The 24095-nt window shown below is 46.0% G+C and overlaps 1 protein-coding gene and 1 long non-coding RNA gene across 13 annotated transcripts in view; one reads left to right on the top strand and one right to left on the bottom strand.

Moving 5' to 3' along the window:
• Positions 1-24095, top strand: part of PDZD2 (PDZ domain containing 2) — a 382173-nt gene that overhangs the window by 254940 nt on the left and 103138 nt on the right. For 11 of the 12 annotated variants that reach the window (XM_053299060.1, XM_053299054.1, XM_053299061.1 and 8 more), the window contains 2 exons: positions 6545-6980; positions 21469-21611. In XM_053299060.1, the coding sequence (XP_053155035.1) occupies positions 6545-6980; positions 21469-21611 (579 nt within the window). The remainder of the gene's footprint in view (positions 1-6544; positions 6981-21468; positions 21612-24095) is intronic. The other variant, XM_053299065.1, reaches the window with a different exon arrangement.
• Positions 1833-22394, bottom strand: LOC128346119 (uncharacterized). Its single transcript, XR_008316792.1, has 4 exons — positions 22268-22394; positions 17613-17743; positions 16374-16428; positions 1833-1876 (listed from the first exon to the last, which is right to left on the bottom strand). It is a non-coding gene; the product is annotated as an uncharacterized LOC128346119 (long non-coding RNA).

Raw genomic sequence — 24095 nt, 5'->3', positions numbered from 1 at the left:
CTGGTTGCATCTGAATGGGAGACTAGAAGTATGAGCATTGTAAGAGATTCCCCTCAGGGGATGGAACCACTCTGGGAAGAGCATCTAGGTTCCAAGTTCCCTCCCTGACTTCTCCAAGATAGGGCTGAGAGAGATTCCTGCCTGCAACATCGCTGCCAGTCTGTGAAGACAATACTAAGCTAAGTAGACCAATGGTCAGACTCAGTATCCTGTGTTCCTTCCTATGTTCCTATGTATTTATGTGTGTGCATGTATTTAATATGACACCGTTAAAGATAAAAAATAATCACAAAGCAGTTCACAAAGAAGAAGAACAAAAACCAGATCTACAAGGTAAAACAGCAAAGGAGAAAATGGCGACAACAAACAAGATAAGCAGTATGAAATTCTCAGCTGAAATAGACCTAAAACCAGCATTAAAACCATGAAAAGATCCATGAAGAGTAAACATATTTTTTCAGCCTATTTTAAAGCAGCTAGTGTGTGGGGGCCCAGGGAGTGGATTCTGCAGTCACGGTGCTACTACCAAGAAGGCCCCGTCCCTGATACTCGCCAACAAAAGGTGAGCCAAAGAATAGAACCTAGGAGGAAGAGCTTAACTTCTGAGTTGGTTCATATGAGCAAAGGCAGTTCTTACATAACTTGATCCTAGGCTGTAGAACCAAGTTGTTGTTGCTTCATGTGACTTGCCACTGATGTACATGCAGTAAGCAGCACATTGCCTTTCATTTTACAAGGTTTATTTTAATTTTGTAGCATCCTTCTTTACTAAGACATCAATGGTCACTTGTGATATCTTTAATAAGAAGCAGCGGCATAGGAATAAGATCTTCTGTAACTTTCCAGAACCTTTCTGTATTTTTGCAAGACCACCACCATACACGTTTAAAATTAACCCATATAATAATATACTTATTATTACTTGTAGGGCATGCAAAAGTGTTAGTCTCCACTCCTCTTTGCTGGTATCCTATGCTTCCCAAGGGAGTTTTTTCCTTGCTGTTAAAAGAACACAGTACTAATAGCTTTCTGTTAATGAGTCGGACTGGAGAAATGTTAGAACTCTGTGGTATAACGATTTATCAAAGTGACTCAGAAGTACTAAAAACTGGTTGGTTAAGCAGGATCAGTTACCAGCTTCTTAATGCCAAGGGTTTTAATTGAATCCACCCTGATCCAACTGAATCCACCCTCGGCCAACTGGAGTGAACATTCCAGTTACACAACAGTGACAGCAGTTTCTGTTTTTAATATCCCAGCTCAACTGAAATCTGGTTAGCAATAATATTTCTTTTCTTTTTCTCTTTTTTAAAAAAACTTGAAATATGAAAGCAACGCTGAAAAATAAGTTGCTTTCCATAAGAGCCTGGGGCTTCCAAGTCTGTAACGAGAGGAACATATGCAAAGCTGAGAGTTGTGTCGTGAATTCTGATAGAACCCTTGCTGAAATCCTTATGGTATTTGGATTTCAAACACTGCAAATAAAACACAAAACCCTATGAATGCTCTCTCGGAGGCCAGATTCATTGAAAGCTTGGCTGGTTCCAGGCACTTTGCAAGCTGCCAAAAATGGGGTTTGGGGTCCTGTTTGCCTTCTTGAGTGCCAAAACGGAACAGAGACTTTATTGAATCCACTCTTTATTTGCATGATGCTATAGCATCAAGTCTGTCTCTGCCTCTGCCTCTGCACTAAGGCAGGATGCCTGGAACTCTATCTGTGCAGCACTTACCACTCTCTAGTTCCAGCTGAGGAGTCTTGGTAATATTATAGTTAAAGAGGGGAGATGGATGAGAAGTTCAGCTGAGCTTACTGCAGTTCCCCAGTCCAATTTCCTGCCCATCGTTAGAGTGCTCCAAGACCATAAATGGGTGAGCCCTGGAGGGAGCAAATGAAACACAGAGTAGAAGATATTGCTGGGACTTAAGCCGGATCTTTTTTTGAAAGTTTCTAAGCCCAAATCTGCACAGTACGAAAAAGAAGTTGTTCACATGACTTTGAGAGTGCCAGGAAGGGGGAAAGCAGCAGAGTACCTACGTTCTCCCCAGATCCTGGATCCTGGTCCAGGACCCTTCCTCCCCCTCACCCAAGGTCCTGGACCGCGTGGCTCATGCACTCACATCACTGGTACTTTTGCAAGTTGTGCAGCATTCTGGAAGCTGGGAAAATGTGACCCAGCCTCCAGATATCCCACAGTGCACCGCACAATGTTGAGCATGGCGCATTGAGCAATCTCACTGTGAGTCAGGTCACAGGTGCTCTAGGAGCTTGGCTCTGTGCTCTAGCATCCGCACAACTCTGTACCTGGGTAAAAGGGCACACCCACTCTCTTTTACCCAGGTAAATGATTGGGTAAAAATCCTGAGCTACCCGGGAGGGCAGCATTGGGATAGACCTCGATCCTGACACTTCACATGAGCAGCCCTACCCTAAGCCTGGGCAGGGCTGCTCGTGTGAACTGTCTCAAAGTATATAGTATAGCAGTCCTTGGATGGTACCATTCAGTCCATGAAGGTGGGGAAATTCCTCATCTGAGAATCCTCTCTTTTATGGAAAGCTAACATGTCAAGGAAGGGCTCTAGCCTAGCCTCTTGCCTCATGTGCTACCTTTCTATATGGCATTTGAGGACCATCTGTCTGTTTAATGCTTGAAAAAGCAGAGCAGAGACTCTGTTGAATCCATCCTTTATTTACTACTACTACTACTACTACTACTACTACTACTACTACCACCTAACACTCCTACTTTTAAATCAGCTTTCCACAAAAGCTCTCAAAGCAGTTTACAGTGAAAAATAAATACATAAAGATGGCTTCCTGTCCCCCAAGGGCTCACAAACTAAAAATAAACATAAGGTAGACACCAGCCACAGCCACTGCAGGAGTGCTGTGCTGGGACCGAACAGGGACAGTTGCTCTGCCCCTGTTAAATATAAGAGAACCGTCCCTGTAAAAGGTGCCTCTTTGCCAGGTTAGCAGGGGTAATTTACATTACTCTATTTAATGACATCAACTAGCCAGATTCTTGAGTCTTAGTCTCCAGAGAGCAGAAGATGAGGCCTGGTTTAAATGTGACGTCAGGTGGAAAGAAAGAAAGAAAGAAAGAAAGAAAGAAAGAAAGAAAGAAAGAAAGAAAACAACATTACTTCTGCAGGGTTCAGCACGCTCAGTGCCATATGTAAAGCAGGTCGTAGGCACCTATGCATACAGTAGGCACACACCCAATGCAGCTTACTTTTGGGTCACGGGTCCCCTGGCATGCTAGTTTTGCACGCAATTGTGCCAGTGACCTGGTTTGAACAGGGTACTGAGCACATGGTGGAACCCTGCATGAGATAAATTTTTAAAAAGCATACCTGGCATCTCATTTAAACACACAGCTCATGTGCTTTGTGATGGTAAAGGATGATGCATGCTCCAGTGGCGGGGGAGATGCTGGGCAGTGAAGAATATTATTGGAGAAACTTTATAGCTCATCATAGAGCACAGGGATTGACAAATCCACCAGATCGTCATGGCACCTGGGAATTTAAGCATGGCACCTGAGCCAGGCAATAGATAGATGTCAGGAGGCAGCAAGCAAGGCGAGAGTGGGTTGCTCCCTCCCTCTCTTGCTTGTGTCTGTCTATCACTTGCATGAGCCAGGCAATGGATGGACATGAGCAGAAGGTGGGAAGCAAGTCAGCAGTGGGTTGCTCCCTGCTCCTTCTCCGTGTATCCGTCCATCACCTGGCTCAGACAAGTGATGGATGGATGCAAGCAGAAGATGGAGGGAGCAGCTGGTCCCTGCTTTGTTTGCTTCTCCTTCCCACGTCCATCCATTACTTGGCTTAAGTGAGCGATGGATGGATACAAGCAGGAGGAAGCAAGGATGGAAGCAACCAGAGTGGGGAGTCTATCCTCCCATGAAGTGGAGGGTGTTGCGGGGGGGGGGGGTGTACAGCATGTTCTCCCCCCCACATTGAGCAAAAGGCATTGCTGACTGACTGGACACCACACCAGTGTGCACACGAAACTAACTGAGATATAATAAAGTAATGGATAGCACACAAATGAATGAATGAATGACAGACTATAAGCCCTTCCTCACAATCAGTGAGAAACCTCCCTGCATACGATACCTTGTTTCTCCCTGGGCGGTGGTAATGGATCACCCGCCCAGACGATTGGCTGTAGCCCCCAACAGCATGGAGGGTTGGGGGATGACACACATCCTCTTGGCCCTCAGAACTCCCATAATGCACTGCACAAGTGTGTGGTGCATTATGGGTATCCCAGCAGCTGGTGGTGGTTCTTACGATCAGCCAAGACTGGGCTTGGCTTCCTTAGCCCAGTAAGAACAGCCTCTGTGTATGAAAACTATGAAACTAGTGGATACATATATAACAATGGAGGAGGAGGGATGGAGGGAGATAAGGTTGTCTTTGTTCAAGCTATACATAGAGATGTGATGAAAATGGAAAAATTTTCCTGAAAATTTTCCCATGCTTTATTTTTCTGTGGGAAAATTTCAGTTTCTAAAATTTCTACTTGGCTGCTTGAAAAGGTTTTACGATGCAGTGGCAGAAAATTAATATTGCGGAGATGTTTGGTGGGTTTTTAAAACATCAAATAACATGCCACATCAAATCACAATCTATTTAGGGCATCAGGAAAATATGTATCGTTTTTAAAAGAAAAAATTAATGCAAATTGTATGCAAAAGTGGGGGGTTGCATGGGAAATAGTTCTAGGCATTATCCAGTTCAAAATTTCCCAGAAAGCCCACATCTCTGGCTAAACAGCTGCAACCCTGGAAGGTGGTCAGACTTCTAGCTTTTTAGGCTGGTTCCTAGGTAAAAAAAACTTGGTCAATACCTGATAGAGTGCATACTTTGCATCCCTCCTGGCATCTCCAGGTAAAAGGATCTCAAGTAGCAGAGATGGGAAAAGCCTCTCTTTGCCTGAGACCCTAGAAAGCGGCTGCCAATCAGAGTAGACAGTGCTGGGCTAGATCAGCAGTGGTCTGACTCAGCATTGGGAAGCTTCGTGTGTTCACGTGAGCTTAGCAGGATGCCAGCAGCAAAGGTTCTTCACAATGGCTACCACCCGTTTGCTCAATGCCTCGCCTTCCTTGTATCAATGAAGAGCTGTTGAGATCCTTTTTGCCTGAAGCTACGGAGCTCTGGCCTGCTTATTTTGCTGTTGAAAGAGTCATGTTTGTTCCTTAGTGTCAACACATTTATATCTTTCATAGGAACTGATTGCATGCATGGACCTGTCCCTGAAGTTATTCATCTAACTTTTAACACCTGGATTACTGTAGGTTGAGTGAATAGAATGTGCAAACTTGATCTTTATGTGGAGTCTATGTGGGTAGGCAGAGGAGAGGTTTTTAAAAATAAAAAATAAAATCTGCCATATTAAAAAGTTAAAGTTTCTCAGAGTAGATAACCCCAGTTCTGTCTTGAATTGTCCAATTCAGGCAAATTTTTATCTTGGAGCCATTTCAAGTGCACTTTCTTCTCAGAAATAATACAATTACCTTGTTTCCACATAATGCTTTTCCTAAGAGCTCAAAGTGCTTCACGTACATTAGCAAACCTTGCAGTAGTCCTGGAAAATTGGCCAATATTATTATACCCATATTACACATGGAGCGGAGTGGATGCCGAGTCTGAAAGGCCAAAGGCCACCCAGAGTGTTTGTGGCTGGAGGTGAGATCTGAACGAAAAGCTGATGCACAGCTCATTCTCTTGATTACTTATACAGTAACTTTACTGTGCTATGTTGAGAAAGGGTTTTGCTGTTCTTTCCAGAACAGTTGACTCAGTGCTGCAGTAAGGAAGAATCAGAGTCCGACTCCCAAGATTCCTGGTTTGAGCCTGGTGAAGCCTGCCATTCTGTCACCGTTTTCTTTCTTCGGCAATTAGAATGCTTATGAACTTCTATGCAACATCTCAGCCAATGAATGGAGTCATGTCAATATTCAGTAGATGCCCTGATCTTATGTCTGTCAAATCAGGTTGAAGGGTCTCGAAAGCTGGGATGCATCTTTTCACCAGTGCAGTTGCAAGTATTGGTCCATGTTCTGCTGTGCTTTCTGAGTGTTGCACAGAATGACTGTTGGGGATCTCGGGCAGGGACAGAGCTGGCTGCACCATCAGTGTGGTATCCCGATCCACTATCTGAATGGTCCAATAACTCACCTGTTGCTGCATTAGGCTTTCCTTTTAATAGCATGAAGAGTTTTCCACCCTAAATGAGGCAAAACCTGCACAGCTCTCATCCATTTTTCAAGTTTCAGATGCTGATTTTGTTTCAGCAGCACAAATAGCTCTGTGAGTCAGTGCAGTTAATAATGTGGAACCATTGACTCAGGCTTTCAAAAGCTGATTCCATGTGAAATGCAGGAGGGATGTGGAAGCCCCAACCAAATCCACATTGCCAAGCTCCAGGATTTGGCCATGCATCTGAAACTCCTTGCACTTGCAAATTATTTCCAGGACCACCATTCCACAAAGGAGTGTTTTTTTTAACCCAAATGTCTCTCTCCATTTCTTGCAGCTACCTTGCTGATCAGTGCTGGAATGGCGGCTTCATCTACTTGATCATGTTGCGTCGCATTAAGCGTAAGGCCCCTCTTCCTCCCTCGAATGGCAACAACAGCAACAGCAGCGAGCCCAAAGCCAGGCCTACCTCCGAGCCCAGTGGGAAGACAGCTCAAAATGGCAAAAGGACTAGAAAGTTCGGGGTCATTACCAGAACACCCGCTGGTGGCAAGGAAAGTAAAGGCAGCAAAGCAAGCCCCCGGATGGAGCATGACAATGGACACTGCGCCCTTATGGAAGTGGACAGGCTGCAGCCAGAGGGGTCCAGAGCAGAAAGTAATGCAGAAGATCGGCTTCAGAAAGCAGATTCTCCTTTCCCAGCAGGACAATACAGGTCCCGCCTTTCAGATGGAGGGATTCTAGACCTAAACTCCAGTGAACTGGCCTTGCAGGTAAAGGGTTTTTATTTCCATCCCTTCGTTGCTTAAAAGTTATGAAAACTCAGAGTCATGTTGTCTCTCTCAAGAACAAAGCAGTTTTATGTAAAGATGCACTTTTTTGCCCACCCCACCTCCTCCTCCTCCACTGGCGTATCATCAAAGACACTACCAGGTTTAGCCTTCGGTGTAAGCAAGTCAAGATGGCATCTCACTAGAACAATGGCTCTAGAAAACCTTTGCATGGTGTGAATACTCAAAGGCATCTTGGTGATACTTCCATCCCTCTGTTGCCACAAGAAGCCAGAAGCAGATGAGGGCTTAGGACATGGGTCAAACCTGGGGCAAGCCAGCTCTCCTTCAAATCCGACTTTTGCAAGCTCTGTAGTTGCACGGGGACTGCCGGGAAGGAAATGTTGCCAGCAGCCTCCTCTTCTCTCCTTGTGCTTCATGCAGGCTTTGAAGAGGAGAGCTGGTCTTGTGGTAGCAATCATGAGTTGAATCGTCCCTGTGGGCTTCTCAGAGGCATCTGGTGTGACACTGTGTGAAACAGGATGCTGGACTGGATAGTCCTGGGGCCTGCTCCAGCAGGGCTGTTCCTATTTTCTTATGTCCCCTTTGCTAAGCAGGGTCAACCCCAGTTTGCATTTGAATGGGAGATATGTGTGAGCACTGTAAGATATTCTTCATGGGAATGGGCCCACTCCGGAAAGAGCACCTGCATGCTTGCATGCAAAAAGTTCTGAAATTGCTGTCATTTCCAGATAGGGCTGAGAGAGATTCCTGCCTGCAACCTTGGAGAAGCTGCTGCCAGTCTCTGTAGACAGTACTGAGCTAGATGGGCCAATGGTCTGACTCTGTGTAAGGCAGCTTCCTGTGTAACCCTCTTTGTACACACAGAACTGCTTCCTTTTGTGGCCCAGTGGCTGTGGACCACAGCCTAGCAGTTTCTTTCCTATGAAAGAAGTTCGAAGAGAGATACACCTTGCAAAGCTTGCAAGGGTCAGACAATTTGCAAACAGCTGCTCTGATGACAACAACCGGGGGGGGCACATCTTCCTGCCCTTCTGGCACCCCAGTAATGTGCTACCTCCTTGCGGGAGGAGGAGGTGGAGGCGGAGGTGGGGGGGGAGCGCTGCTGCAGGGCCCTGCTGGGTCTCCCACTCTCCATACTAGGTTGAGGGTGGGGAGGGAGAGCAGTAGGAAGAGGGTGAAAGAAAGCCTCTCAAATAAAATTGTTCATAAAGGAGCATTTCTGAGAGAAGTGGAAAGTTGAAAACTACGCTCCAGTCACACAAGCTTCCTTTCCTCAGAGACAGGCATATCATGTTGAGTTCTGATTTGAGAGATCACCATACTTTTATTAGGACTGACTAAAAATGAGACCGTGGGATGCGATTAGACTGCTAGAACTTGGGAGAGCAAGCTTCAAATGAAGTCACGAAATTCACTGGGTGACAATGAAGCTATTCACACGATTGATCAAAACCGGGCTACCGGAGGCCAGCCCAGCTTTCTTCAATTGTGGGAACCACCGGGCTCGTGTGTCAGCCGCGGCTGCTTTCCTGGGGTTCAGGGGGCTGGGGGGGTGCATGGCGGTGCATGGCCCTTGCCCCGATCCCCGGAACTCCCAATGGGAGTGCCTGACCAGAGCAGCCACTCATCTGGGCAGCCGACCCGGCTGCCCCATAACAAGCAACTGCTCGTGTGCGGGGAGAGTGGGCTAAGCCCAGTCTCCCAGCACTGACCCTCCCGACACTTCACACCAATCATGTGAAGGGCCTCCTTGAGTCCATGTTTCTCTTTCTACTCACTCAAGTCTCATCTACAGGATTGTTGTGAAGATTAAATGGAGCGGGAGTATATATACTGCCCTGAGTTCCTTGGAAGGAGGATGGTGGGAAATATGTATACTTTTAGGATGCAGGCTGTATTTTCTAGCTTTCCTTTTTCAAAAAGCAGGTGTGTGTTTTTTAAAGCAGAATTCGCTTGGTTTATAGAAATGCCCACCCCTCGAGATGTCCCACCCTCCCAGACTTGTGTCCCTTATCCGGGCAACAGAATGTTGGCAACCCTCCCTTGAACTGGGAGCGTGGGAAGTGTCCCAGCAATGCACACGAACAACCAGCTACACAAACACGCAGCCTAAACAGCCAGCCATCTGTCTCTGCTAATTGTGTGGACAAGTGGGGAGCCAGCGTGGGCCGCAGCACCCTGCATATCTACGCTGCAGCAGTTGGAAGTGCTGACGTTGTGCTCCGCATTCCCTTAAATGAGAGCGATCTGGCCGTCTCCAGAGTTTTATTGGAGTCCTGACTTCACACTGCTTTCCTCATTACCTCCCTCAACAATAGCAAGTGGGGTTTATTTGTTTTCCATGCATGAGGGGCGAGGGGGACCTGCTGGGGACACGGAGCCTGGTGCGTCCTGATGATGAAAGGGCTGCAGAATGCCGAGGCACAAACAGGCCTTGCAGATGATGAACTGAAAACTCTGTTATTGCTGCTTGCAAACCGAATGAGCTCCAGGGAACTATCTATATCAGCCGCCTAGCTGCTGACATAATTTCCTTGGCAAAGTCTTTCAACATTTTATCAGGCCATTGCAAGCACCTGAACTATGCAATCACCCTTTGTTTTTAAATTGTTTTTTTTTCTTCTTCATTTGGAAACACCACCAGTTGGACTGAACCTTTTTTTTAAAAAGAAGTTGTCCTTCTCTGGCTCATTATCTCCGGTTTCCTCCCTCCACCTTAATCAGAGTCAAGACTCATAAGAGCTGGGCTCTGAAACCTTTTGTTAGAGTCGGTGTCCTTTTGGCCTTTTCAGGCAGCCCGTGATATTTTGCTGCCAGAAGCAAAGCACCAAACAGCACCCTTCCCTCTTTACTCCTCTTTTTCTTTTCTATTAAAATGGCACCACCAGTTCCTTCCTTCCTTTAAAGTCTCTCCCCCTTCCCAATGGAAAAGGAAGGAAGTGGGAGCGGAAAAGCAGTGTTCTGCCATTGTGCCTTCCTCTTTCTGCAGGCAGTGAGCCCTTTCTCACGAGTGACTGAGAGGGCTTGAGGGCGGATGGTGGGGAAGGCAGCAGAAGCTCGCCTTCCCCACAGACGATCCTCCTGTTGTTGCTGGGCGTGCAAATCCCACTCCCAGACGATCTGCTGCTGTCCCAGGTAGCACGGAGTTGTGGGGGTCGGAACGTGTCATCCCAATAATGCACGCGAGTGCATTATTATTATTGTTGTTGTTGTTGTTGTTTATATTTTGATTTCTATACTGCCCTTCCAAAAATGGCTCAGGGCAGTTTACACAGAGAAATAAATAAATAAGATGGCTCCCTGTCCCCAAAGGGCTCGCAGTCTAAAACGAAACACAATATAGACCCCAGCAGCAGTCACTGGAGGTACTGTGCTGGGGGTGGATAGGGCCAGTTACACTCCCCCTGCTAAATAAAGAGAATCACCACATAAAAGGTGCCTCTTTGCCAAGTTAGCAGGGGTTGCATTGTGGGGATCTCCCCGGTGACGGTTGGGAGCCTGCTCCTCTGTCAGTGCCAGCTGGGAGCAGCCGGTGCTGGCACATGAGCAGTTAGCCTGAGTTCAGGGCGCAATTGTTCCCTTAACCTTGGCTAACCAGTGGGCTCCCTAGGTGGGTTTGCCTCTGAGGCACCGCTGGGAGTCATGCTCCTCCCAGTGGTTCTCACGGGCAGGCAAGCCCAGACTTGGCTGCCTTAGCCCAGTCTTGATTGCTCATGAGAACAGCCCGAACATACAGGGAGGCAGGCCGCTGACTGGGTTGCTGTGGTTCCCCTGAGAACTGGCCCCACCATCTGCCACCTAAAGTGGCCCCCTTCACCCTGCTTCAGGGCCTAAAGCTGGCCCTGGACCTTTTGTTGATATAGAAATAATACTAAAGAGCATCAGTACACTCAGACAACTAGGGAGTGCCTTTTCCTGAATGGTAAGAAACAGGACTGCAGCAGTTCTCAAACTCACTGCCATGTTGAGTTGCTTGTTGAGGTGAATTTGCCCTCAGTTCCAGGAGTAGAGACTGCAGTTTGTCTACAGTTTACTTGATCTCACCCAACAGAAGGGTTAATTATCCATTTTTAAATGTAGTCTGGTTCTTGTTTTAATATTTGGGCGTATTTCACACATTATAAAAAAGGGAAACTCATATTTGCCACGGAGAGCATGTATACTTCAGACATCTTAAATGTGCACCCACAGGTGTAATTCATGGATCCCTGCTGCAGTGTTCTTCACTGCAAGGCCCAGGAGCCAGTGGTAGCTCCCATCAACCCTCAGTGCAGCTCTCTGAATAATTGTTTATTGGGCCTATGTGGAGCTTTAGCTAAAGCTGAATACTCTGCACAACTCCCTGACTCTGCTCAAAGACTACTGTTACCATCATGTATTGCTGTGCTTTGCCCAGCACTTATGGGGCCCTTTAAGAGAAAGGGAGCCCTCCTGAGCCTCAGTGCCATCTTGGAAGGCATGCATGCTGCACTGAGAAGTGTAGTCCCTCCCAGCCCTTTTCCCAAGAGCTCTGTGGTGAAAGCCCCAGGAAGGACTACGCTTCCCAGGGTTCCGTGTACACCTTCCAAGATGGCACTGGGGCTCAAGAGGGCTCCATTCTTTTAAAGGGCTACACCAGCCTGGGTGAAGCACAGCATTGTGCAAAGGTCTCTCACATTATAGCTCCCACATTGACAGTTTCCCCCCCAAAGTAGCCCCCACTTGAAAAATAGTGAGGATCACTGCCTTGTTGAGATGCTTGTTGAGGTGAGCTTGCCCTAATTTCCACAAGCAGAGACTCCAAAAGAACACCCCTGAATGCTGCAGCTGTGTCCTTTTATGTCATGATACTAACTTGCAATAATGTTAACAATAATATGATTTTATTTCGATCGCATCCCCTCCCTCTCATTTGGTGCCTGAGGTGCTATCCATAAAAATGCACTGAAATAGCATAATATTGCATTAAAGGCTCTATTTTAAATCCAGTTTTCGGAGAGATAAAACATGAAATTGAGGCTGCACCAGGATTGTGTAGCTGAGTTTCCTTCTAGGATATTCTCCCGGGGTTCAGAATGTTTGTTTCATTTTGTTTTGGCCATGATGGATTTACTTTCTCCGATCCTGAATGCTGGAATAAATGAATGGCATCTTGTTTGGGGGCTTTACACAAACCCATTTAAAGTCTGAACTCACACTGACACAATCCACTGGATAACTGCAGATGCCTCTGACTAACCTGATTTGAAATGGCATAATTATTTACCACCGGATAAATTTTCACAGATCATGGCCTCTTATCATGTGGGGAATTTGCCTGCCCTTGGGAACCGACTGAGAGATTACAAGCTGATTAAGTGTTTGCACTTCTGGTGCACCCTCTGAACTGTAGTGGCATTTCACACCAATACTTCCAGCTCAGCGCTAAAATCAACAGCCCTGGAAGCTCCATTGTGGACATGCTCTTAAACAGAATATACATTAAATCACCTTTCATGATTTAATCATGCTTTCATGGCAAACAGAAATATCCTGCTCTGCTTCTGAGGACCTGGGGGTAGTTCACATATGGTTCCCAGATGCTCTCCCATCCAGGCTGCTTGCAGAGGCAGACCTGCTTAGCTTCAGTCGTAGAACTGTGTCATGTACCTGCAGGCACTCTCGATTCCATTGTATAGGAAAAGTGGAGAACAGCTGTTTCCTGTGCACCTGCCAGGCCTAGCAATGGAGCAACCACTTAAATTGGAAGGGCCTCCGTACAGTGGCAGAGGGCATGCTTTGCATGCAGGAGGCCCTAGGTTCAATTCCTGGTGTTAGCAAGTGCTGCCAAAGGCCCGTGCCAGGACCAGCCTATTTGGAAAGCAAGCTGAATCAGCAGTTCACCTCAGGCACAGATGATGCTGGGTGTGAGACCCCTGCTGACTAAGCAAAAGGAACAAGGGAAGATTGTGCCGTGGAGTCAGTGTCGACTCCTGGCGATCACAGAGCCATGTGGTTGGAGAGGAGAGCTGGTTTTGTGGTAGCAAGCATGACTTGTCCCTTTAGCTAATCAGGGTCCACCACCCTGGCTGCATATGAATGGAAGACTAGAAGTGTGAGCACTGTAAGATATTTCCCCTCAGGAGATGGAGCCGCTCTGGGAAGAGCAGAAGGTTCTAAGTTCCCTCTCTGGCTTCTCCAAGATAGGGCTGAGAGAGACTCTTGCCTGCAACCTTGGAGAAGCCGCTGCCAGTCTGTGAAGACAATACTGAGCGAGATAGACCAATGGTCTGACTCAGTATATGGCTGCTTCCTATGTTCCTATGGTTCCTATGGTTTTCTTGGTAGAATACAGGAGTGGGTTGCCATTGCTTTCTCCGTCACAGTATGAGATGATGCCTTTCAGCACCTTCCTATATTGCTGCTGCCCGATATAGGAGTTTCCCATAATCTGGGGGACACACCAGCAAAGAGGCACTTTTTAAAGTAGGGATTGTATTATATTTAGGAAGGGGAGAGCAACTGTTCCTATCCAACCCCAGCACAACTGTACTTTGGATAGCACAACCCCAGTGGCTGTTGCTGGTGAATTGTCCCCTTTTGCTAAGCAGGGTCTGCCCTGGTTTGCATTTGAATGATTTGCATGTGTGAGCACTGTAAGATATTCCCCTCAGCAGATGGGGCCGCTCTGGGAAGAGAATCTACCTGCTTGTATGCAGAAGGTTCCAAGTTCCCTCCCTGGCATCTCCAAGATAGGGCTGAGAGAGACTCCTGCCTGCAACCTTGGTGAAGCTGCTGCCAATCTGTGTAGGCAATACTGAGCTAGATGGACTAATGGTCTGACTTGCTATATGGCAGCTTCCTATGTTCCTATACATCCTTTTAGAATGTGAGCTCTTTTGGGACATGGAACCACCTTGTTTATTTCTTTGTTTGTTCGTTCATTCGTTCGTTCATTCTCCTGCGTAAACTGCTTTGAGAATGTTTATTATTGTAAAGTGATATATAAATAGTGTTTTCGGGGCATCAGAATAGCTCCCCCTCTCCCACCATCACCCAGACCAGTCATAGATGGCCTGTAGCATCCTGGAGCAGACTGGCCAGGCAGCACAGCTTCTGCACACCCACCAAGAGCTGAATCCAAAGAGGAGGAGGAGGTTTGTACCCCTGGTGCACAGACCCAGGCAGAGATTTGCTTAGCAACATAAATGGGCTGCTGTGTGCCAGATCTGTTGGTAGAGGATAATGAGGTGGTAGCAGGGTTTCAGTCTTTCCCAGTCCTTCTGCACACAAAGCAGCTGTTCTACCTCTGAGCTATGCCCTCTCCCCAAAGGTAGCCGTACCACTGAAAGCCTGGACAGATTAAAAAAAATATCTGGCATTAGAACTCAAGTCAAGAACCAGGCAAGTATCCCTGGGGAGAACATTCCAGAGCTGGTGCCACCACATAAAAGGCCCAACCTTATAGGAGCACCTGGAGAAGGGGAGGAGAGCCAGTCTTGCAGTAGTGAGCCTGAATTGTTCCCTTTGATAAGCAGGGTTCATCTCGGTTTGCATTCAGATGGGTGACTACATGCAAGTGCTGTCTGCTGTAAGATATTTCCCTTTGCAGATGGGACGGTACTCAGTGTTAGAGCAACTGCTTTGCATGCCGAAGGTTCCAGGTTCAATCCCTGGCATCTCCAGGTATGGCTGAGAAAGACTCCTGCCTGAAACCTTGTAGAAACCACTGCCGGTCAGTGTAGACATTGTTGAGCTAGTCGACCATGGTCTGACTTGGTAGAATGCAGTTTCCTATGTTCCTAAAGACATTTGATAGCAATCTTAAGAAATATGCAGATTAACAGGAGGTGGTAAAATCTGCAGTGTAATGGTGTTGGGCAGGGGTGGGCAAACTTTGCCCTCCAACTGTTGCTGAATTACAATTCCCATCACCCCCAGCTACATAAGGCTGCAAATTGTATTACACATTAGGGAGGGAGGAAGTTGACACAGGTCTGCCTTCTTTGGCAGCATCCTTGTATTTATCTTTCTAGTGCTTGACAGCCTTTTGGACAAGCTTTTCACAAATACAGCAGCAGCCAGTACAGGCAGATCAAGGGGGCAGTTAACGAGCCTCAGGGAAGGCTTGTTCTCTTGCCCCATACCAGCTGCCTCGTTTTCCTTCACCGTGCCTGGCACAGTTCCTTCTAAGGTGTGCGCACGCTCACAAGTTTTTGGATGCCTGCTCAGTTCATTTTAAATCCTGCTCAGGTTGAATCAGGTTGAATAGGAGAGGAGAGCTGGTCTTGTGGTAGCAAGCATGACTTGTCCCCATAGCTAAGCAGGGTCTGCCCTGGTTGCATATGAATGGGAGACTTGATGTGTGAGCACTGTAAGATATTCCCCTCAGGGGATGAAGCCGCTCTGGGAAGAGCAGAAGGTTTCAAGTTCCCTCCCTGGCTTCTCCAAGATAGGGCTGAGAGAGATTCCTGCCTGCAACCTTGGAGAAGCCACTGCCAGTCTGTGAAGATGATACTGAGCTAGATAGACCAATGGTCTGACTCGGTATATGGCAGTTTCCTATGTTCCTATGTTCCTAATCAGGAAGGCCCCATTCTGAATGCACGTGCACACACACCGCCTTGATACTGCCACCCAGAACAAAATTCATTCCGCACAGAGATGAAACAAATTAGAGGGACCACTGATGCCTGGCTGTGGTCACAATTTTGGTGGCTTGTGAAAATGGGCAAATAATCAGCCCACGCACACAGGGTTAATGCCTTGGCTGGGCATGACGATGGAGAGCAAGGCAACTGGACAGAGCAAGAGGAGTGGCAGCAAGGCTTACCCGAGACTTGTTTACTGCTCTGCGCATGCGCCTGCGCCTGTACCAGCCGCCACTGATCAAATAAATTACAGCTGAGCATCCCCCCCACCCCGCTTTTTGACATAATCTTAAAACAATAAACAAAACAACTCATTTAACCTTTCTCTGTTAAGTTGCTAACAACAGAATGCGTTTAACACAGGCTTTGTTTTTACTCGGAGGGACAAAGGACATCCCCTTTTGTTTTATTAATGAAGGAATTAGGGGCTCATGAAATCAATGGGTTTTAATGGGTCTGCCCTGAACTAAACACAATGCAAGTTTCCCTGCTGAGTCCTGGCCAAGCACAGTCTCTGAATGGTTCTATAAAACACTTGCAATGCAAGAAGTAGACAGATTCCAAAGAGAGATTTATATTTCTGATGGTCAACGGTTTCTTGACATAGCTAGATAACTCCTGAGAGCGGCGTGAAATTAACAAATTTCATTCCCACTTGGGGCCTGTTATGTAACACAGATAACCCATTTTCACACATAATGAGACAGAAAATGATATGCCTACTACTTTGAACCCAGTTTAATTGTTTTTGTAGCATACGCACATGGTAATTTATGCTCCTTTTAAATGCAAATTTCAGCAAGATCTCTTCATGTGATCTAAAAAAAAAGCAAGTTCAGGGGAAATAAATTAATGTATAAGAAAAATCCTATAAGCCAGGGGTTCTCAAACTTGGGTCCCCAGATGTTGTTGAATGACAACTCCGACTACAGCGTGGAGGTAGGGAATATCTAACCCTACGCTGCTTTCCCACTGAAAACCCCCTAAAGTGTTGTTGTTTTAGCCCCCAAAGTCCCAATTTGCTACAATGGCACGTTTGGCATGACCTAAGTGCTGTGGAAGTGATTTTTTTGGTGGGGAACAGCAGTAAAGAGTGAAATACCTACCTTCATGCTGAAGTTAGAGTTGCCCACTCTGACTTAAGCTATTGCTGTACCTTTCCCCTTCACTATTTTTCATAATATCATCTCCAGGAGAGCTTTCAGTACTCACCTGAAGATTTACGCCAACCTCTGGAGACTAGTCTAGACCAACTCTGAAGGTGGGCACCCTAGCTGTAGCCCTGATCCCAATCACAACCCCACATGGCTGCTACTGGAGAGTAAAAGCAAGCCTTCAACTGCATGAAGACACATTTAACGTCATGGATAATTTGCCTTTCATGATTGGTTTGGCATTTGTGTTGGTATTTGTATGCTCTTTTCGTATAACATTCATATGATAAACAATAAATTATTTAAATAGTAGTTTGTTCCCCAATGGATGGAAGTATGTAGTGACACAGGAAACTGACTTATACCGAGTCAGACCGTTGGTCCATCTAGCTCTGCAATGTCTACACTGCCTGGCAGTGGCTCTCCATGGTTTCAGGCAGGGGCCTTTCCCAGCCCTACCTGGAGATGTCTAGGATTGAACATGGGACCTTCTGCATGCAAAGCGAATGCTCTGCCACTGAGACATGGCCCCATCCTCAACAATGTTACTGGTTAAAGTGGCTTTGCTGGTCGTTTATGACAACATTTAAACCCCTTTTCATAAAGTAGTTGTCATTGCCATCCACCTGCATGAAAAGTTATTTAAAAACATAAGAACAGCCCAGCTAGATCAGGCCAAAGGTCTACCAAATCCAGCATCCTATTTCACACAGTGGTCCACCAGATGCATTTAGCTTGTAGATTGCTTTGTAGATTGCTTTGTATAAAGTAGTTGGAATTACTGCTCAACTGCATGAAATGTATTTTAACTATTTGCATTTTACTTTGCATAAAGTAGTTGTGATTACCATTTAACTGCATGAAAACTAGTTTAACTGCCCCATGACAGCTTTATCGGCACGTTTCTGCAGGGCATCTGCTCTTCCTTTGTGGCACACTATTGATCTGGCCTCTGCAGACTGATCGGGATGGGGATGGGCTAAGGGAGAAAAGAGTCATGTCAAGAGAGGTCAACTGGATGACCATTAGCCTCCTATAAAGCTGTGGTTCTTTGATTATATTTGGTCTAGCAAAATGCATGCCTTTGGGGGTGCGATCAGAAAAATGATGCCAGGATGGTAAAATACTGCAATGGAAAAAGCATCAGTATATAATGGGAATCCTTTAAAACAGATTTTCCCAACCATTGGAACTCCAGATGTTGCTGAACTACAACTCCCATCATCCCCAGTCATGATAAATTGTAGCTGGGGATGATGGGAGCTGTAGTTCAGCAACATCTAGAGCATCACAGGTTGGGAACCTCTGCTTTTAAAAAAGTGGAAAAGGAAGTGCCCTCTGGCACTGGAATGACATTGTCTTCTGCAACCTGTTATTTTCAATTATTGCAGATGTGTCTTATCTTTCACTTAAAATGATGTCTGGCTAACTGCTTGAGGCCGGCTACCTGCTGCTGACAAGTAGTCAGGCCAAAAGGCAACCACCCTGTTCTTACCAGAAGCTCTTCACCTTTATAGGAAAGCCTCTGCCAAGGGCAGAGAAGCTATCTTCCTTGTGCCCCCGCAGTGTGAACAGCTGCCTAAAAACTACTGAATTCCTACCCTGCAGCCCCACCTGTCAACCTGCTGCAAAACATATCTTCGGATATACATTTGCATAATACAAGTGCAAAGCAATCTTGATACCTAGAATCACACTGCATGTTTCTACCCGGTTGATATCAGGCCCACAGATTTGTGGTGAGAAGGCCTGAGAGGTCCGGCTATCACTTCAAAATAGCCGGAACATAAATATAGGTTCTGGAATATATATATATATCTCCTTGCCTTACTTCTTAATGTGCAATTGGGTAGATAAAAAGAGCGTCTGCATTCTTTTTCATATATTTCTGCAAATAATAGGGACAGAGACTTAGTTTTTTTCAATGAAAGCTGAACATTCAAAGGGGACCTAGGATTTCCCTGAGGAGGCCCAGGTGCCCACAGCTCTTGTGTAGTTGCAAATTAATTCGTTTTTTAATTAAGATTACAGAGGGGTAGTGCAGTATTGCAGCTAGAAGTGTGGACTGGTGAATCAGGAAGCTACCACCACGAACTCACAAGAGTGTTTTAGGCAACCCAGGAGCTCTTAACCTTAGTCCCCCTGTCGTATTCTATCGAGTAATCTTTTGTGTTTTGTTGTTTGGACGTTTGTCCCAGTGGGAATCCTGTAAAGTGTGTGTGTGTAAGAGTAAGGAGGAAAAAGGAGGGAGAGGAGAAGGAGAAAAAATAGAATTGCTTTTGAATAAAGCCTTAGTTAACCAGCATAATATTTCTTCATGTTTACAAAGGAAGCAGTTACAAATCAGCCTCCTCTTTTGCAATATGGAGACTATACTACCAATCTGCCCTGCAGGTGTGCTGTAAGGATTACTGACATAATATGTATGGAACATTTCAGAAAGGTGCAATATAAATTCAAATAATTACTAAAATATTATATTAACGTGTTTCCTCCCTTCCTCAAATTGCTTATATATAACCCTACTGCTACAATCATTTTTAAGTAAATGAGAGTTTTGTAACTGGGAAGTTGGCAGATCCAAATGAGGTCACATTCTTTGTAAACATCTATCTATCTATCTTCTATCTATCTATTTATCTATCTATCTATTAAGGTAGAGTGCTTAAAATGGCTAGGTACAGCATAAGGCATGAAGTAAAGTGTCTTGACTTGCACTGTATTATTTCCATCATTGTCCGAAAGCAGAGCAGGGCAATGCCAAAAGAGACTTCTCTACCCATACTGTTGCTGTGGCATAGAATTAAAAGCATAACTTATGATGCTCTTGGCTGCTTTTGATTGAGATGATCTACATTTGTGCAGCAGTCATCTCTCTTCCTGCTCCTTCCGTCTCAACTCCTCCATGAATTGGGGGAACTGTGTGGCAGCAAAGTGGTGGAAGAGGACACTGCGACAGCCATTTTATCATTGGTCATGTTCAACCAGCTGTTCTACAAGTCATCCAGACATGGCACAGAGCAACCATCACTTGTGCCCCAGTGTCCTCTTCCACCACTTTGCTGCCATTAGAGATGTACATATCAGGTGGTACAGAAATATGATAGATAGGTAGATAAACAAACAAACAAACGGGCCTGGGCACAGACCATCTGCGCCTCTAGTTGGGCCCAGCCCCACCCCGCCAGCATGCCTGGCTTTCAGCTGGCCGGCCAACTGATTGGCTGCTCCCCACCCCCACTGCCATCCCCCTGGGTCAGGCCGTCACACCGCTGCCTCCCACCAGCCAGGCTAGGCTGGCCCGCCACCGCTGCCTTTGTGCGGCCGGGCCAGGGCCCGCTGCTGCCATCTCACCCCGGCATGTGGGCCAGGGCCAGGCCATCCCGCTGCTGCCTCCTGCCTCCTCCTCCTGGCCGGCGGGGCTTCGCCCACTGGCCACCCGCCATCCTCCCACTTCCTCGCCACCGCCATTATTTCTGGCCACCACCTCCTGCCTCCTCCTGGCTGGCGGGGCTTCGCCCGCCACCTGCCTGCCTCCTCAGGCCAGTGGGACTTCTCTCACTACCTGCCCACCTCTTCAGGCCAGCGGGGCTTCGCCCGCCCGCCGGTTGCCTGCCTCCGTCTCCTCACTGCTGCCATTATTTCTCTCCGCTTCAATGCTGGAACTCTTGTGCTCTCTCTGTCAGACAATCGCCTCCTCCCCCTCTGTCAGCCAATTGCCTCCTTTCTGCCACGTCCCCAAGCATCCCGTCTTGGAGAATTAATTATATAGATTAGGCATGCCAACCAATCTGGATTGCTTTTGAAATATTTCAGTATATACAGTTCCACAAGACTTGATATTAACTTGAATAGATTAGGGATGTGTGCAAATCACGATTTGTGCACTGATTCAAAAGGTGAGGTGGGGAACCTTTAAGAGTGAGGAGATCAGGTCCCTACCGCTTCTCTGCTGCTTGCTGCAGCAGGAAGCTGTGGAGTCGTGCTCCCTGGCATCCCCATGCAGCAGCGTGGCAGCACACATGTGGCCTCTGCACATGTGCAGCAGCCATGTGCATGCTGCTGCTGCATGAGGGTTACTGGGGAGTTCAATGCCGCAGCTTACTGCTGCAGCAAGAAGCGGAGGAGCAGGTACGGGCCTGCTCTCCTCGTTCCCCACCTCACCTTTCGAATCAGTATATGAACTGTGATTCGTGCACATCCTAGAATAGATATGCTTCAATGTCATTCATTATGACATGAACTCTTTATATTTGCATTTACTGAATTTACCTGACTAGAAGATGACCCTGAGTTTAAGACAACCCCCCCTTTAAAAATATAGGCTAAATATAAGTTAGACTATTTACCCAAAAGGAAGGGGACCCTGAATTTAAGATGACCCAAATTCTAACATCGAAGAATTTGGAAAAACCTAGTCTTGGATTCAGGTAAATACAGTAAATATTTAGAAGATGGGCATATGTGCAAATTTAATACACGCCACCAAATCTATATATGTTAACTGTGAAGCATAATACTGAAAGTGTATAATTCCTCTTTGTTGGTAACTCGATGAGCCCTATGTCTTTCTTCTTCCAACAATACAAAAGCCTCAGTTGTGCATGTTGATCCAGTTTGCCAGATCTCAGCTGGAACAAGACAGTAAGGAGGTTTGTTTTCCTGAATAAACATGTACAATCTCTCTGAAAATTCCCCTCCCAGAGAGACGGCTGCCGGATATGGAAGATGACCATGATGAAAGGAACGGATGGGCTTGGAATCCAGATCACCGGAGGCCGAGGATCGAAGCGTTCTCCTCACGCCATCATTATTGCACGAGTTGAAGAAGGAGGCTCTGCTCACAAGTACAATTTGTTCTTTTATCATGTTACATGAATCTGACAACCAGCCATATCTATACAACTTTTGACTATGACCCAAAGGTTCAGGTACAGATAGGTGCCTGCTTTTGTACTTTATTATATTTATACTTTATCCAAGATAGGATCCCAAAGTGGTTTGCAATTAAAATTCAATGCAACTCAGACAAGGCCCAATACAATCATAACCCACCCAATGATTTTGCAATTCTTCCCCTCCCTCACTCCTGTCAAGACTGATACTAAACACACTTCTCGTACTTTCCCTCCTCACAGAAGGCTCCTTCACAAGGCAGTTACCCAGTAGCCTTGTCTAACTGCCTTGTCTAACTAGAGGGTTAGCATATACTATCAACTAAAGACTACTGATATAACAGACTGTCAGAAGTGTGTGCATTTGCCTCTGTTCCATTCCTGAAGTGACAACCCCAAAGATTATTCTTTTGGTGCCATTCATTTGGGGGTGACCTGCTGGCCATGGTGGGCCTGGCATAAATAGCACCCTGTGGAAATAACTGTGGAAACCACTCTTGAGTCCTTTGACTTGCTGTGACAAGCGGCCCCCTGTTCATCTACCTGGGACACTGCTTGTGAAGGGGATCTGTACACAAAACTAGAGAGGTTAACAACTTTATACTTACATGGACCAATATTACTGAAAATTATGTATTTATCTCTACTTCACTGTGTCTAGCTTTCGCTGCCTCCACCAAGCTCTTCCTGCTTGGGTTTTTATCCTGAAAACCCCTAGTAGAGTGGCTGAGGGCTGTGTGAGGAGAAAGTATAATGCATGGGACACAGGATGAACTTATAAATAAAACAAAATCAAGTTTATTTATGTACAGGCAGCTTAATGGTTTCTCCCTGCCAAAGTATGGCTTCACACTAGTAATGGTTTCTTTGATAACAGTAACAAGGCTTGGCTATAGTGTAAATAATTTGAGATGTAAGATTACGACAGACAGACTTCACTCACTGGCAGACATTTTACACAGTGTACCTGGACAGATAGATAATTTGACTGAGGTAGCCACAGTTGGATTGCTTCATAAGGCATACTTGGAAATCTGAAGATCATCAGTGTGTTAAGACTAGTCACTTTTCTGGGGTCTGTTAAAGATTCTCAAACCAAGAATGTATCCAAGGTTCCTGTAACTAATTAGATCCCTTCCCCCTTTCTTTCTCAGAGGGATAGCATTCCTTATGTTAATGGAAGAAAAGGTCCCTGAAAGGTTTCTCTGTCAGGTGTAGGATTTTTAGAGACCCTTTGTTTCGAAAGGCTTAGTTCTCAAATGCAGGAGCTTCATAATGCTTACCTTCTGATTTGGTAGCTTTCCGGCACTGGCTTGTTGATTTGCTAGTGCACACTGCAGATCTGTAACAGAAGAGGTTGATTAGTCTCCTTCTTGAGGGGAGGCTGATTAGTCTCATTTTCCCACTCTATCCCCTCCTCTTTCTGGCAACAGATAGAACCCATTGCCTCCAATGTGAGTGGGTTTAACAAAGTTCTTTCAGGAGGATGGAAGGGTCTGTGTGACTGACAAAGGGCCAATATTCCCCTCCACCAAACCAGCTCATGCAGTTAAGAAAGGGTGTGGTGTAGTGGTTAGCGTGTTGGACTAGGACCAGGGAGACCTGAGTTCAAATCCCCATTCAGCTATGAAACTCACTGGGTGACTCTGGGCCATTCACATATAACTCAGCCTAACCTGCCTCATAGGGTTGTTGTGAGGATAAACATAACCATGTACACTGCTCTGGGCTCCTTGGAGGAAGAGCAGAATATAAATATGTTTGTTTTTTTTAATGTAGAACAGGCCTCAGTGTGATTCAGACCATGAGCCAGGGCATGGGAGTAGTCCATTGTCTGAAAAAAAGAGGCCAAAGGAAGTTGGCCAATGAGTGCCACATTCCTTCCTGTGAAGATGAATACAGTAGTAGGTTCCCTTGGTGGAATGAGGCCATGCAGAGTTAACTACTCCATGATGAGTGAGTTAACTACTCCACAGAAAATGTAATATTAAAGCTGACCTACTTACCAGTGATATCGTTCGTGTTTATAAAGTGCTCTGAGACGCTCCAGAGAAGGTGTTAAGTAAATGTGGAGTGACTTGATTATTCATTATTAACAAAATGCAGGCAGTATCTCCTATACTCAACTTAAGACACCCCCCCCCACCGAAAAGGGACTTTACGAGGAGGGGGTTTTCAGACAAAGCACTCTCTTTTATTCATACTGTCTCAGGCAAAAAAAAAGATTAACAATTATTAGAAAATATTTTAGCCACAGCTACGATATGTTTTGTATTATTCTTTGAGTCCTGACATCAGAACATAACCTTTCTATACAGCATGCAGCACTGTCCCTTATGCTTTCAGAAGTTAGATACCGTATTTTCATGAATATAACTCGAGGATTATGCAAGATTTTGCATACCAGGAGGGTAGGTGCAGTGAATTAATTGGGTG

This window comes from Hemicordylus capensis, chromosome 2 (genome assembly GCF_027244095.1).
Source record: "Hemicordylus capensis ecotype Gifberg chromosome 2, rHemCap1.1.pri, whole genome shotgun sequence".
Lineage (NCBI taxonomy): Eukaryota > Metazoa > Chordata > Lepidosauria > Squamata > Cordylidae > Hemicordylus > Hemicordylus capensis.
Note: the sequence above shows the minus strand (reverse complement) of the source record. Positions and strands in the feature narration are given on the sequence as shown.